Source organism: Echinops telfairi, unplaced genomic scaffold, assembly GCF_000313985.2.
Source record: "Echinops telfairi isolate 266 unplaced genomic scaffold, ASM31398v2 ScPeMD7_7469;HRSCAF=8507_0, whole genome shotgun sequence".
NCBI classification, from domain to species: Eukaryota; Metazoa; Chordata; class Mammalia; order Afrosoricida; family Tenrecidae; genus Echinops; species Echinops telfairi.
Window position 1 is genome coordinate 37,750,900 of NW_022111372.1, and position 14,104 is coordinate 37,765,003.

Sequence of the window (14,104 nt, forward strand, 5' to 3'; positions counted from 1 at the left end):
GACTTAAGACATTCCACGTAAGTGGGACCAGGTCACATGAGACATTTGTAAGTGGCTTCTTTAAGTTAACATAATGTTTTCAAGGTTCATCCATGTTTTAGCGTTTCATGATTAAATAATATTCCATTGTTTAGATGACCACGTTTTGTGTAGCTACTCCTGTATTGATAAAGATCTGGGTTGTTTTCATTTTGGGGTTGTTAGGCCTAATGCTGATTGGAGCATTTATATTCAGGTTTGGTGAGGGCGTGTGCTTTGAGCTCCTTTGGGTAAGTACCTAGGAGTGCAGTTGTCCGGTCAGATGGAACTCTTATATTGAGCATCTTTGGGAGCCACCAGACCACTTCCAAAACAGCCGTACCATTGAACATTCCCAAGCCAGTTTCTCCACATCCTCATGACTACTTGCCTCTGTTTTGGATTACGGTCATTCTGACGAATGGGAAATGATTCATTTGTGGTCCCTGTGAGTCAGAGTCCTTGGTGGCAGCAGGTTGAATGGGATTAAGAAGCCCTGTGTCACTTGTCATGGAAAGGTTGGCAGTGTGACCCCCCCACCCCTCAGCCCCTCCATGGGAGAAAGACCAAGCAATATGCTTCCATTAAGGTTGCAGCCTTGAGAATCCTGTGGGGCAGTTTCACTCTGCCACAGGGACCCACTCTGAGTCAGCATTGACTTTGTGACACATAAGTGAGCAATCGTGATGTTAAGCATGCTTCCATACGCTTATTGGCCCATTGGAGAAATACATATTTGATTTCTTATCCAGTGTTTACATTTGGTTATTTGTTTTTATATTGAGTTGTTAGGAGTTCTGTATACAAATGCCTTATCAGATATATGAAATACAAGCACGCTCTGTCTGAAGTCTAGCTAATCAGTTTCTTTTATTGCTTGTACTTTTGGTGTTGGATCTAAGAAATCATTGCTTAACTCAGAGTCAAAAGATTTCTCTCACACTTCTCAAAGTTTTATCGTTTCAGCACTCATATTTAGGTCTGCAATCTGCTCTGAGTTCATTTTTGTGAGTGGTGGGAGGTGGTGGTGTTACTCGGTACACTCGAGTCAGCTTAAACTCATGGGGACCCTGGACAACAGAGGGATGCACTGCCTAGTCCTCTCTGACCCTTCCAGTTGTTTTTACTGAGCCCGTTGTTGCAGCCCTGTGTCAAGCCCTGTATTTTACCAAGTACAGCTGGCTCCTCCTACTAGCATATCCAGGATGGGAGAGACAAGTCCTTTCTCTAAGGATCACTCGGTTGTGCTTCTCCCGAGATAGATGTGCTCCTTCCTCTAGCTGTCCAGGTATATATGGATACTCAGTGTCCTTCACTAACTGCTCATTCCAGTGCATCGATTCCTCTCTGGTCTTCCTTTGCCACTGTCCACCCTCACCTGCATGTCTTTTCTGCTGTATAACTAGTTTTACAATCTGTTCTGCGCTTGTTGTGTGTGTTGTGAAAGGTGTGCTCCAACCCCTAGCGGCCTGTGTATAGCAGACTGAATACTGCCTCGTCCGTCCTTCGCCGCCCTCACAACTGTCCTGAGTTAGCCACTGTACCAGTCTCTATCAGCAAGGGCCTCCTCCTCCTCCTCCTTTTTGAGGCGATGGGAAATACCACGGCTTGGGTCGGGTGCGGGTTAGCCCTCAAAGTGATATTGTTACTCTTGGACAGTTTAAAGAGGTCTTTTGTAGCAGATTGGCTCAATGTAATATGTTGCTTAATTTCTTGACTTTGGCTTTCGTGGTTGTTCAAGGTTCCAAATAAAATCAATTTCTTGGCAACCTTAAGTTTTTCTCTATTTATCATGGTGTTGCTTACTGGTCCAGGTAGTGAGTGAGGGTTTTTATTTTCTCTCTGTTCCAGTATAAACCACACTGAATGCTGTAGTCTTCGATGCTTCCAACCTCTTTCAGCAAGTGAAGTTGTGTCTTCTGCATATCACGTGCTGTCAACAAACCGTCCTCCAAGTCTAGCCCTGCGTGCTTCTTCATATAGTCTAGCTTCTCGGAGGATTTGTGCGCATACAGGTGGAATAAGGACGGGGTTGCTGGCTGCCATTGAGTCATAGGCACCGGTGTCCAACAGAGCGAAACACTGCTCGCTCCTGTGCCAGCTTCCTAGTTGTTAGGTTTGAGCTCATTGTTGCAGCCACTGTCAGTCCAGCTCCTCAAAGACCTTCCTCTCTTTCGCTGCCCCTTCCACTTTACCAAGCATGATGTCCTTCTCCAGGAGCTGGTCTCTCCTGACAACGTGTGCAAAGTACGCCAGATGAAGTCTCGCCATCCTTGCCTCTAAGGAGAATTCTGACTTTACTTCCAAGACAAATCTGTTTGTCCTTCCCTGGCTTGCGCCAGGTACACTTTAATCCTCAAAGTAACCTTGGCTTTCAGTGCGCTAAACAGGTGTTGTGCGGCAGATTTACCTAATGCCAACATGACTTTGCATCTCTTGACGTCTGCCTTCATGAGCATGGATCGTGGATCCTTGACAACTTCTATCTTTTCTCCATTTATCATGATGACCTTTCAACTCATAGTGACCCAGTAGGACAGAGTGGAACTGCCCCACAGGGTTTCCCAGGCTGATCTGTGCAGGAGTAGACAGCCGCTTGGCCACATGCTTCTCCCACAGAGCAGCAGGGTAGGGGTGTGGGGGTGGAGCTGGCATTAGTGCTCCTGTGATGACTACAGAGGTGTATTCTTTGTAGACATTGTTTGTCACCTGCATCAGGGAGAGGTGGGTCTCACTGCTCACTCTGTGGCCAGTGCTTCTCCAGGACCCTGCTGCTGCTTCCACGCACAGCCAGAGGCAGTAGACCCAGGCTCATCACGGCCTACCCGCGCTTCCTTCCCTCACTGAGGAGACACCACGCTTTCTCCGCTGGGCTCATCAACTTCCTGGATTGCCGACCCTCCTGCCTTGATCTTCTGGAAAGGCAGGAACTTTTAAGCCAGCACTTTCCTTTGTCTAATTCCGTTTTCAACCCCTCTCCCCCCTCCCCCTTGGGTGGGGCACGTGTGTCTGCCCAGTGTGTTGAGGTCTTTCCGAGGGCGCCTCCTTTTGATGTCAGTGAAGTAGGAAAACCTCGTCCAGCGCTGGCTGGGCCGGGCCTCTCTTCTGGTGGATGTAACTTACCTTTGAGAAAAGCCTGTTACTTGTCTAACTTCCAGGCAATTTTTTTGTCTTAATATTAGGCTTTTAAAAAAAAATTCCAAGGCTATTTTTCTCTGAAGGTTTTCTAATTCCAATGGAACATCTTTTAAAGTAGAGTTGTGTTGTAAATTTTATATAGTCAATGAATGAATATTTATTTAAAAGTAAAACTGCCAGCACGCTAGAATGTGGTGGTTAAGCTACTGTCTCATGTAGGAGGGCAGGTCTGTTTTGATTCTTTGACCTGAACCATGATCAAATGTTAGAGACCAGTATAAATAGCAATTTGGAAGAGATCCCCAGTGAAACTTGCGTGTGGACTAAATGTTGGGTGATACCAAAGTACATTCAGGTATGTTCAGTGAAAACGATAGGCCAGCCCTGCGTTCATGTATCTCAGCAAACGGATGTAGGCAGGCAGACAGATTCATAACTGGTGAATTTGGGAGGTAGACACGGGAGTCGTTCCTCCTTCGTCCTTTGTGTGCACTCAAAAATGTGCCTGCTGAAAAGGCTTAAAGGCCCTTCAGTGATGACTTCCTAGAGCTTGTGCCTATATTAGGGGCTGTTCTGAGAAGTGACCATAGTAGCTTCGAGGCTCTAGAGCAGCGGTTCTCAACCTTTCTGATGCTGCGACCCTTTAATACAGTTCCTCATGTTGTGGTGACACCGTCCCCCTCCACGCACCGTAAAATTATTTTCGTTGCTACTTCATCACTGTCATTTTGCTACCGTTATGAATCGGGCGACCCTTGTAAAAGGGTCGTTCGACCCCCAAAGGGGTCACGACCCACAGGTTGAGAACTGCTGCTCTAGAGGCTAAGCAAGCAGGAGTTCCCCTGGGTTCCTGTCCACATTGGCCTATGTCTCCAGACTGAACACATTCCCTTTGTGCTTTTCTCTCTCTCTCCCCTTGCCCAGACACTGTATAATGTGAAAGCTGAAATATTCCCTCCTTTGGGAATGGAGTACTGTAAAACAGGCTCGCTCTGCTCCCTGGAGGTGTCAATCACTCGCCTCTCGGACCTCCTGGAGGTGGACAAGGATGAAGCACTGACAGAATCAGAGGAGTATTTTACAACGAAACTTATGTATGAAGGTAGGTTTAGAGGCCCCTTCTGTTGTGACATGTCAGCGCGCGAAGTGAGTGTTCCTTGCCCCCAAAGAGAGCGTTGTACAATTAGTTTGTTGAATGGTGTCGTGATGTACTGCGATCCTAGGTTGGCAGACCCTTTGCACTCTTGTTACTGTGGGTTCACTCTTGTAACAACCATCCCTCAGTGTGGCGAGGACAGTGTGCTCAGCACCACCCATGCCTTCCTGCCTTGCCTCGTAGTGGAAATTCTCTGTGATCATGTCTCCTGCCCTTTCTCCTTCACCCTCCAGCCCACTTCCTCCCACTCCTCCCCACCCTCCACACACACAAACCTCTCCTCCCTTCTAGATCTCTCTCCCGACACCCCAGTCAGTCCCTCACTAGGGCCTCTGTTCCTTTGGGACTGCTGCCTTGATTCCAACTCACAGGGTCTCTCTGTAGGGTTCCTGACACTTATACGATACATCCTCATGGGAGCACATGGTCTCCTTTTTCTTCCATGGAGTGGCTGATGGGTCTGAAGCACTGAACTTGTGGTTAGCAGCCCAGTGCCTAACCCACAATGCCACCAGGCCTCCTTTTTGATCCCCTTTACAATCACAATCATAAACTAATTGCACAATATTGTTCATGAAAAATGACTTTTCTGAAACAAAAGAATGTAGTGGCATTGTTTTGCAGTTTTATAAATCTTTTTCGTGTCTGGTTTACAGGAGAGGTAATTGAATACTCACTTATGGTTCTGTATATGTCTGTTGTATTGTTGGAAGTGCATGAAGAAAATCTATCCTTGTGTAGTAAAGTGGTTGGAAAGGGGGAGGGTATTTTAACAGCCTCTCTAGATGATTGAAGACATTCTTACTTTATACTTTGCCACCACTTGACAAGTGGTAGTTGTGTGTTTTTAACAGTTTGCCCTAGAACTAGCATCTAAATGCTGACAGTGAGCTCCTCATCCTGATAGATGAGATCCACTGTCTCCCTGGCATTTCGCTGGGTGTTTTGCCCCGATGTCTTGTGTCACACCACAGACTAGTCATGTGGAGGAGAACATAGGTTCCCGAGTTATGCAGCTCTCTACGTGGAGAGCCCGCGTTGAGCACTATCAGGAATTCCCCTTTCATTAATCTCGCCACTGCACGCCCCAGGAAGGTCTTTGTCAGGCTCAGAGACGAATGTCAGTTTCTAAAATGCTAACCTTTCCTGAAAGTCTCAAGCTGCGTCATTAGCAACAAATACTGCTGGTTGTTTTCTTTGAAGTGGTATAGGCTTAACTGCGTTCATTTAGAGAAAATGATTGCCCGATACCCACAACTGCGTGACTGCGTCCCCATGGTTTGTCTGTCGTTCCTTCAAGTCAAAGTGATGTTGCATGAAAGCAGCAGCTCATTCTGTGCAAACAGGAACTGCACAAATGTCTGTCTGGTCACTGCCAGACTTGAGTCTGCAGCACCCACGCTATGCATATCTCCTGTGCTCAGTGGCGAGTGCTACAGGCACTCAAGTACACTCACCCCATGGAATATCTAGCAGTCAGCAGTAAAGCCCACTGAGCCACCAGGTCATGGAACTGCTGGCATGGCCCTTGAGAGCATTCTGCTCTTTGAAACAAGCTAGCCTCATAAGATTGCAACTTGTCTGACTGCATGCTTCCATTTCTGTGCCTTCTTAAAACGACAAAGGTACCAAAGGTACGGGGATAGAGAACAGATGATTGCTTAGCAGAGCTTAGGAAATGGTGGGGGGGGGTCTTCTCAGAAGGGTAGCTATAGAGAGGGCTGGCTACCTTCTGTGGTGACAACAGTCTGTAGCTTTGGTGATTAGATGAGCTTGCACCATGAAGATTTTCATAGAAATGCACACAAAAACACACCCAAAAGGAAGCACAAGTTGTGTCTGCACACAGTGATCTGTGGCCCTGGTAACTGTGGTGCCATGCTGATGGCCTGCAGGTGTAAAGAGTGGCACCATTGAGGGGCTGAGTGGAGGGCAGCCAGAATCCTGCCCTGCTAGTTATGCATCTTGTAATCTGTAATCATGTCAGAGTACGAATTAGAAAGAAGATGTGTACTCAGGGTTTAAAACCACTCGTTCGACTGCCCCGTGGAGGCCATTCGCGGCCCTGGCAGTGGGTGCGTGGGACTTGGTGGTGGTTTCTGTTTCTGAGGTGCCAGCCCTGGTCTCACTGAGTGAGAAGCAGGATGACGAGAGCAGCTGTGAGCTGGCTGCTGGGCCCCGAGTGGCCCGCGCTTCAGACTCTCCCTGAGCCTGCGTCCCTCATGCGCAGGCCCTTTCCCGCCCTCTCTTTGCTGCTCATGGGGTCACCTGCTTCTGTGTTGCCCTTGCACAGGCTTAGTGACCTGTTGGGCTCCAGTAGTTGCCGCTCGTTAATAACACCGCCATGCATCAAGGCCCAGTAGTTGTATTAAGTTCTTCACGTACATCTTCTCATCTTTACAAAACAGCCTCGTACTGGGGGTGGTGTTCTTACCACTTTACAGAGCTGAACGGGGAGGCCCTGAGAGACGTGGCAGCCAGGATCCCACCTTGTTTGTCTGTGAGTCTTCCCTGTTTCGTGGGGCCACTGAACACTCTTCCACTGCAAGTAGTTAGCATGTTTATTCAACAGCCCACATAACCAGATTTGGAAAGCATCACACACAGGTTTTTCAGAGAGATTTTATGTCCAATTTTAATTATTTATTTTAGTGGAAGGTTTGACACCCACCCACCCACCCCCACATGTTCTTGCATGGTTCACTCTAAATTAGAACTCGTTGACTAATGGGCTGAAGTCAAGATCTTTTCTAGCTATTACACTGTTGCTGTTGGGTGCCACTGTGTAACCTCAGTCCATGACAACCCAGGTGAGGGAGAGAACTGCCCTTTAGGGTTTCCTCGGCTCTAATCCTCGTGGAAGCAGATTGCCAGGTTGTTCTCACACGGACCCCTGAGTGGTTTCAAGCCACGTTCTGTGAGCAGCTGAGGCTCTCTGATGATAGTCACTGAGTTACAGATGTTGGATCTGAAGGTGTAATGTGCTCTTCTGTCACGGATCTCCCACTGCTGGGTGTGAGAATGGCCATTTTGGGTTCCGACTTCAGTCTGAACATCAAGTGACCCACTTGGGGCCCTCACATAGCTTCCTCTGTGTTTCAGTTGTGGACAACAGCAGCAACTGGGCTGTGTGTGGGAAGAGCTCCGGCCTTCTCTCCATGCCTGTGGCCGCGCAGGCCACCCACCGCGTCCACATGGAAGTGATGCCCCTCTTTGCAGGCCACCTGCCCTTTCCCGATGTCAGGCTGTTTAAATACCTCCCGCACCACTCGGCCCACTCCTCACAGCTGGATGCTGGTAAGAACGTCAGCGAATCGAGTTCATAACGTACTTGAGTGAGCAAGAGCTCTGCCCTCAGAGATGGCAGACTGACGTGGGAAGAATGGGCTGGAGAACCAGCAGCTCATCTGCAGTGCCAACACCTCAAGTGGTTCTGGTCTTAGGCACCCCTCTCTGTGTACAACACTTCATTGTCCAGGGGCCGGACGGGATGGCAAGGTGGGGCCAGGCTCTGCTTGCGGGAGCATGCAGGAGCACACAACATTGATGTGACTGGACACACTGTCACTCCCTGTGCTTTGCAGATAGCTGGATAGAGAATGACAGCCTGTCTGTGGACAAGCACGTGGATGATGCGGTAGACAGCAGCAGCATCAAGAGCCGGGGCAGCATGCACTCAACCTCCAGCACCGAGCACAGAGGCCTGCCCATGCCTCGGCTCCAGGCCTTCCCACCTGGCCAGGTCTTCAACTCCAGCATCGGCATGCAGGTCTTTGTCATCCCCAGCAAGGAAGACCACGTCCTGGAGGTCAGTGTCACATGACCACGTTGAGGGTCACAGAACGAATGTCCAGATGGAGGTGAACGCACTTTAAAGGACCAGGACTTGACTGTTCTTCATTGTTCCATTCTGCTCCAACTGGACTCGACGACTCTGCTTGGCCATGGGAGGATCAGAGGATTTCAGCAGACTGTGCAGGTGGTGCAGGCCAGTTGGGTTGTCCTTGTTGTCATGTTGTGTATGATAGGAAATGACTTATGTTCTCTTCCCCCAGCCCTGTGATGGCCTTCTTCAGGCTCTCCTGGCATCTGTCTTCGCACACGAACCACTCACTGCTCATGGAGGCCCTTAGAGTTGGCTCCCCAAGCCCACAGAGGTCACGCTGCTTTTCAGGTGGGCATCCAGCAGGCCCCGCAGGCCAGTCAGGGAGACGTGTGCCTTCTGGTCACACACCCATCCGGGTGAATTCCTGAATCCTGGCTCCCGGAGCATCAGTTGTGCTTTCTTAGAAGAACACCCTTTCAGGGTCTGGGGGTGGGAGTCGGGCTGGGTGGGAACTAACCCTCTGTGCCTTGGGACATCAGAATGGGGAGGACCTGGAGGGTCTTCTGCAGTCATTTTAAAGGTACTTTACAAAGGTGAGACCAGGGCATAAGGAACAACTCGGTATTCAACTGGTTTAGGAATAAATGTTTCTGGAACCATGTTTTCTCCCTTGAATGTTAATTGACTACCATATGCACTGGGGACTAAATATATATTTATTTAATGATCATTATGTATGTGGGGTTAATATGTTGTGTTGCTTTTCTCTCACCTCTCAATGTAGTCTTTACCTGTCATTGACTGTAATCATTTCTTTTGCACCTTGAGTCTTAGAAATTGCCATGTTTCATTCACAATGATGAGGTTAGGGTCTGTGTCCTTCTGGTCTGGTGGTGGGAGGACTGAGACCCTGGAATTTCCCTTCCACTGGTCCAGGAGACCTCTGTCACACCTCACCACCAGATCAGTTTGCTTTGGGTTGTAAATTTAATTGTATATACGGTTGATTTATTATTTTTAAAAGTACAAACTAACTGATAAAATGTTTATGTATAATTTGCACCAAAAATCAAGGACAGAATCAATGTGTTTGTTTTTATTAGTGTGAACAGTCACAGCTTGTAAATAACTGTTGTATGTTTTAAGCCTTTTCCAGCGCCCCAAAGCGATGTATTTTTGTACATAGGAAATAGAATTCTCATAATTCATTGGCACAGTTGGTTGGAATTCAACTTCATAAAATTAATGCAGTCCAGTTAGTGGGGCCTCCCACATATCACTCCACTGTGGATGGCTCGCTCGGAAGAGAACCCAACTGAAAGGAGCCCGGAGCTTCTGGAACTGACCGGGCAGAGGGTTAAGAATGTACAGCTCAAAACAAGCACCTGACCGGCTACTTGCTGTCAGTGTTTATTCTCTGTGTTATAGCCATCTAGCTCCACAATTAACGGTGATGTGGTTTTTTTTCCTTTTCTCTCCCCATGTCTTACTCATTTGTATAATTGGAGAAGTATGTATGTAAAGCAGATAATTTTAAGTAAACCTCTCAGAAATTTGTCTTCCTGATGTGGTGTTTTAAAAGTAATAAACTCGGTCAACTTGTTAGGCAAATTAGTAATTCAGCATCGATTGGTAGTTTAGGGTTTCTAAAATAAGATTTTTGTAACAAATTGAAAATCACTCTACAAATCTGCCAAGTCCTGAAGGAATGGTTGAAATTACTTTTCTCTGTCAGAAAAGCCTCCCACCCACATTGTCGGCCTCTGAGCTGAGAGAACATGGCCCTTCCCTCTGTTTCCAGAGCAGGGGCATGTGTGTGACCTGGTGAGTGGTTCACCAGTGTGTGCTGCTTCTCTCTGCGTTCTGTTCTGTCATCACAGATACACTCAGGAAGGAAGAACGTGGGGAGCAACCCAAATGGCTTTGGTTTCTGATCGTGTAAGAACTGATTAGACTCAAATATATTGTAGGTTTGCTTCTCTCCCTTTTGTAGGGGGACCTAATTGCCCTAAAGACCTTTTGGAATCAAAGTTTCTAAGATACACAAGTGGTGGGTCTACCATTTTGTTGTTGTTGTTTTTTTAATTCACCATATGTCTAAAAGTCTGTCTAAATTGGATTTTAGTTGCATCTTAAAATTAGTTCCATGTGTTTGAGACCAGCTGGTTGTGTTGAAAAGGTTGTAGCTACTGTTAAGTAATTGTGAAGCCCGATTTTGAATGTGTATCTTAAAAACAAAGAATGTGCAGCCAGTTTGCAACTAGCTGTGAAAACATGTAAATACTAGCAAGAGTTGTGATTTTTGTGAATTTCATGGGATGTCCTGTGATTGGAAAAATTATAACTCTATGCTTCTAAAGTGGAAATTATAGTATTTAATCTGAAAAGGAGTTCTACCTACAGTCCCATGCCCAGCCTAGCCTAGTGTTTGGGCCGTTCCCTATGTTCTGGTGGGGGTCTCTGTCCATGCATAAGTGTGGCAGATCCCATAAAGAGTTAGAAAATGCTCACAAGGCTTCTATGCAGTTTTTACTTAGTGGTCCCACTAAGATTGAGTTACCAAGTGGAATTAAAGAAGCACTTCAGGTGTGTATGTAAAATGAACAATGGTACTACTTTGTATAAAGGAACAAACCGTGCTGATGTAAATGTTTTATTTTGACTGTGATTTTTAAAATAAATCCTACCTGATTTAAAGTTTTTATTTTTTACAAAAATGCCCCTTTCTCTGAATTTATTTATCATATAAGCCAGGCTCTGGGAGCCAAAAGCATCATGCGTACAATGTGCTGGGATTCTGTGACTGGAAAAGGTGACGAGTTGGCGACTTTGACACTGCAGGTATTAATTCCATTTTCATGGTTTACGATGAAACTCATTTTCACTGTTCTGAGAATGGTGAGGGCAACAAATGCACTGTGGATGTGTGTATGGATTGTGATAAGAGCTGTATGAGCCCCCAATAACATGATTTAAAGGAAAACAAAAATCATTTTCACATTACTCTGTATTACACTGTTAGATGAAAACCATTGTATCAAGACTGTTTAAATTGTAAGCATTAAACTTCTGGAAATACACATTTTAAGACGAAACATTACTGTTTGAACTTCGTTCTTTTGTTGTGGTGTTTGAAAACTGAAGGTAGAACGTTAAAGGGCTTTCTTATTTTCACCCCCCAGTCCTTGTTCCTGACTTTCAGGCAGAGGTGATAGACCCTTTGGGGTACATGAAGAATTGTTTTTCATAACTGATTCCAGCAGCTCACACAAGAACAGAGGAGACATTGCAGTTTTCAGAGCTATTAGTTTGGGAGCTGGATTTGCCAACTGACCTTCCGTAAGACGGCGCTGGGCCACTTGGGGTGGCGCTCGGTGGCTTACGGGCATACGCTTTCAGTCGTTGCTCGGGAGGGAGGGCCGTGCTCTTCACTTGGTTTCATAAGGTGCCCTTTTCATTACGATGCGAGTCCCGGGGGAGCAGTGGTTAGAACGCAATTGCTCACCTGGCTAGTGGGTCCAACCAGTCAGCTGTGGTGTAGGTGGGAGAGGCGGCACTCTGCTTTCTGAGAGCTTTAGCCTTGCAAAGCCTGTGGGGTAGCTCCACTCCGGATCGTAGGGCCGTCATGAGTTGGAATCAACTTGCAGGCAAGAGGTTTGGTTTTGGGGTTGGTTGTAGTTAGTTGCAGACCCGATGTGTGTCAGACTAGAACTTGGCTCTACAAGTTTTAGTGGCTGATCTTTTGGAAATAGAGTGCCAGATGTTTCTCCTGAAGTATCTGGATATAATCAGAGGGCTTTCTTATTTTCTTTCTCTAATTCTCTCTTGCTCCTGACTTTCCACCTTCCAACCTTTCAGTTAACAGCACGAGGGACTGTGGTCGTTAGGTACGGTGGAGTTGATTTCAACTCATAGGTTGAGCGTAGGGAAGAAAAAAATTCAAGCCTCAAAGTTGCCTTGGAGGATTCCATGGACAAAATATTGAATAATGTCACCCCTCTCATTAGGTCGATTCTGACTCCTAGTGACCCTAAAGTACAGAGTAGAACTGCTCCTTTGGGTCTCCGAGACTTTTACATCTTTGCAGTAGTAGACAGGCTCTTCTCTCTTCTGTGATTTTGAACCGCTGACATTGTGGTTAGCGAGTACCCACTACCTCACCAGAGCTCCCTATTGAAATATGTAGGGGACACAGAAGATGACGGGAATACACAGAGACACGTACCAAAGAGAATTGGTCCACATTCACCCATCTTAAGAGGTGGCATATCATCAGGAACCAATGGTATTAGAGGAGGAAGTCCAAGCTATACTGAAGGTATGACAGAAAACCACGGTTCCAGGGGTTGACAGTACCAATCGAAATATTTCCAAAACTGGATGCAGCACTGGAAGCACTAGTCTGCTAATGAATTTGGAAGACATTTACTTGGACCAGCTGATGAAGAAATCCCTATTTGTATTCATTTTTACAGAAAGGTGATCCAACAATACAGAAATTAGAACAATATATCACACGCAAGTAAAATTTTGCTGATGATAGTTGACAAAAATAGTTTCTGTAGTACAGTACTACAGCAGTATGTCACAGGGATCTACCAGAAATTCAAGCTTGGCTCAGAAACATACAGGGAACAAGGGATCTGATTGGTAATAGCAAATGACCTTGACTGAAAAGCAGAAAACCCCAGAATGGTGCTTATTTTTATTAATTATGGAAAGCCATTCAACTGTGTAGATCTTGACAAATTATGGGAAACAATGGGAATTCAAGATGACTTAATTGTGCACATGCAGACCCTGAACATGGATCCGGGGCAATCACTGGATAAAACCAGGGAAGGTATATCAAGGCCGTTTCCTTTCCCTACTTTCCCCACACTTGGTCTGTGTGCTGAGCCTAGAAGGGGACATAGGAAAAACAATAAAGTCGGAATTGGAGGAAGGCGCATCAACTACCTGAGAAATGCAGACGACACATCTTGGGCTTGCTGAGTGAGGACTTGAAGTACTTACTGATGAAGATGGAAGACTAAAGCCTTCAATATGGATTACATATGAATATTAAACAGAAATCCTCACAGCTGGACCAAGAACACCGTGATAAATGGAGCAAAGATTGACTATGTTGAGGACTTCATTTTACGTGGATCCACATGGAAGCAGCAGTCAAGGTAGCAAATGGTGTACTGTTGTGGGCCAGTTTGCTGCCGATGTCCTACATGAAAGCAAGGGTGGGTGTCACTGGGGAGCAGGGTGCACCTGATCCCAAGCTAAATTGCTTTCAATCACCTAATAGGCATACGAAAGCTGGACAAGGAATACAGAAGGTGCCCTTGAATTACTGAATACTCGTGTAATGGGCTGCCAGAAACACACCTCTATGTTGCGGATGACCCTTCGAACCGAGGATGGCAAGACTGTCTTACCGACTTTGGACATAAAACCAGGAGGGCTATGTCCCCAGAGAAGGACATCATGCAAGGTAAAAAATCTCAGTAAAAAAGGAGAAAGGCCCTGACATGGGCTGCTAACTGCAAGGTGAGTCGTTGGACGCCCCAGCTGTTCTGCAGGACAAAGACGGTTTGTTACTCCAGTAGGGAGGAACAGTCTCTTCAACTCTCAGGGGGCGGTTGTACTTTGTCCTGTACAGTCACCAAGCGTCGCCGCATTGACTCGATGGCTCTGAGTTTGGGTTATTTTTAATACAGCACTGAGCAGCGTTCCCATCTGTTGTCATAAGGTCTACAAGTCAAAACTGGCGGCATCTAACAACTTTTGGGGAGCAGATCACCTGTTTTCTGTAGTGGATGCGCTGAGTGGATCCTATTAACGGCCTAATTTATAGGACGGCGTAGAACCGCTCCAAGGGAACAGCAGTCGGTTTCTGAAACGGGTTCGTTAGTGAGCAGATCTACCTACATACCTTCTTGTCTTCCTCCCTGGGAGGCTGGGGCTTTGGACCG

General features: G+C 46.5%; 1 protein-coding gene across 1 annotated transcript in view; it reads left to right on the forward strand.

Moving 5' to 3' along the window:
* Positions 1–11,233, forward strand: part of TRAPPC10 (trafficking protein particle complex subunit 10) — an 89,405-nt gene extending 78,172 nt beyond the window's left edge. The window contains exons 21-23 of the mRNA XM_004696899.2: positions 4,081–4,258; positions 7,415–7,609; positions 7,897–11,233. Of these exons, the coding sequence (XP_004696956.1) occupies positions 4,081–4,258; positions 7,415–7,609; positions 7,897–8,135 (612 nt within the window). The 3' untranslated portion in view covers positions 8,136–11,233. The remainder of the gene's footprint in view (positions 1–4,080; positions 4,259–7,414; positions 7,610–7,896) is intronic.
* The last annotated feature ends 2,871 nt before the right edge of the window (positions 11,234–14,104 follow it).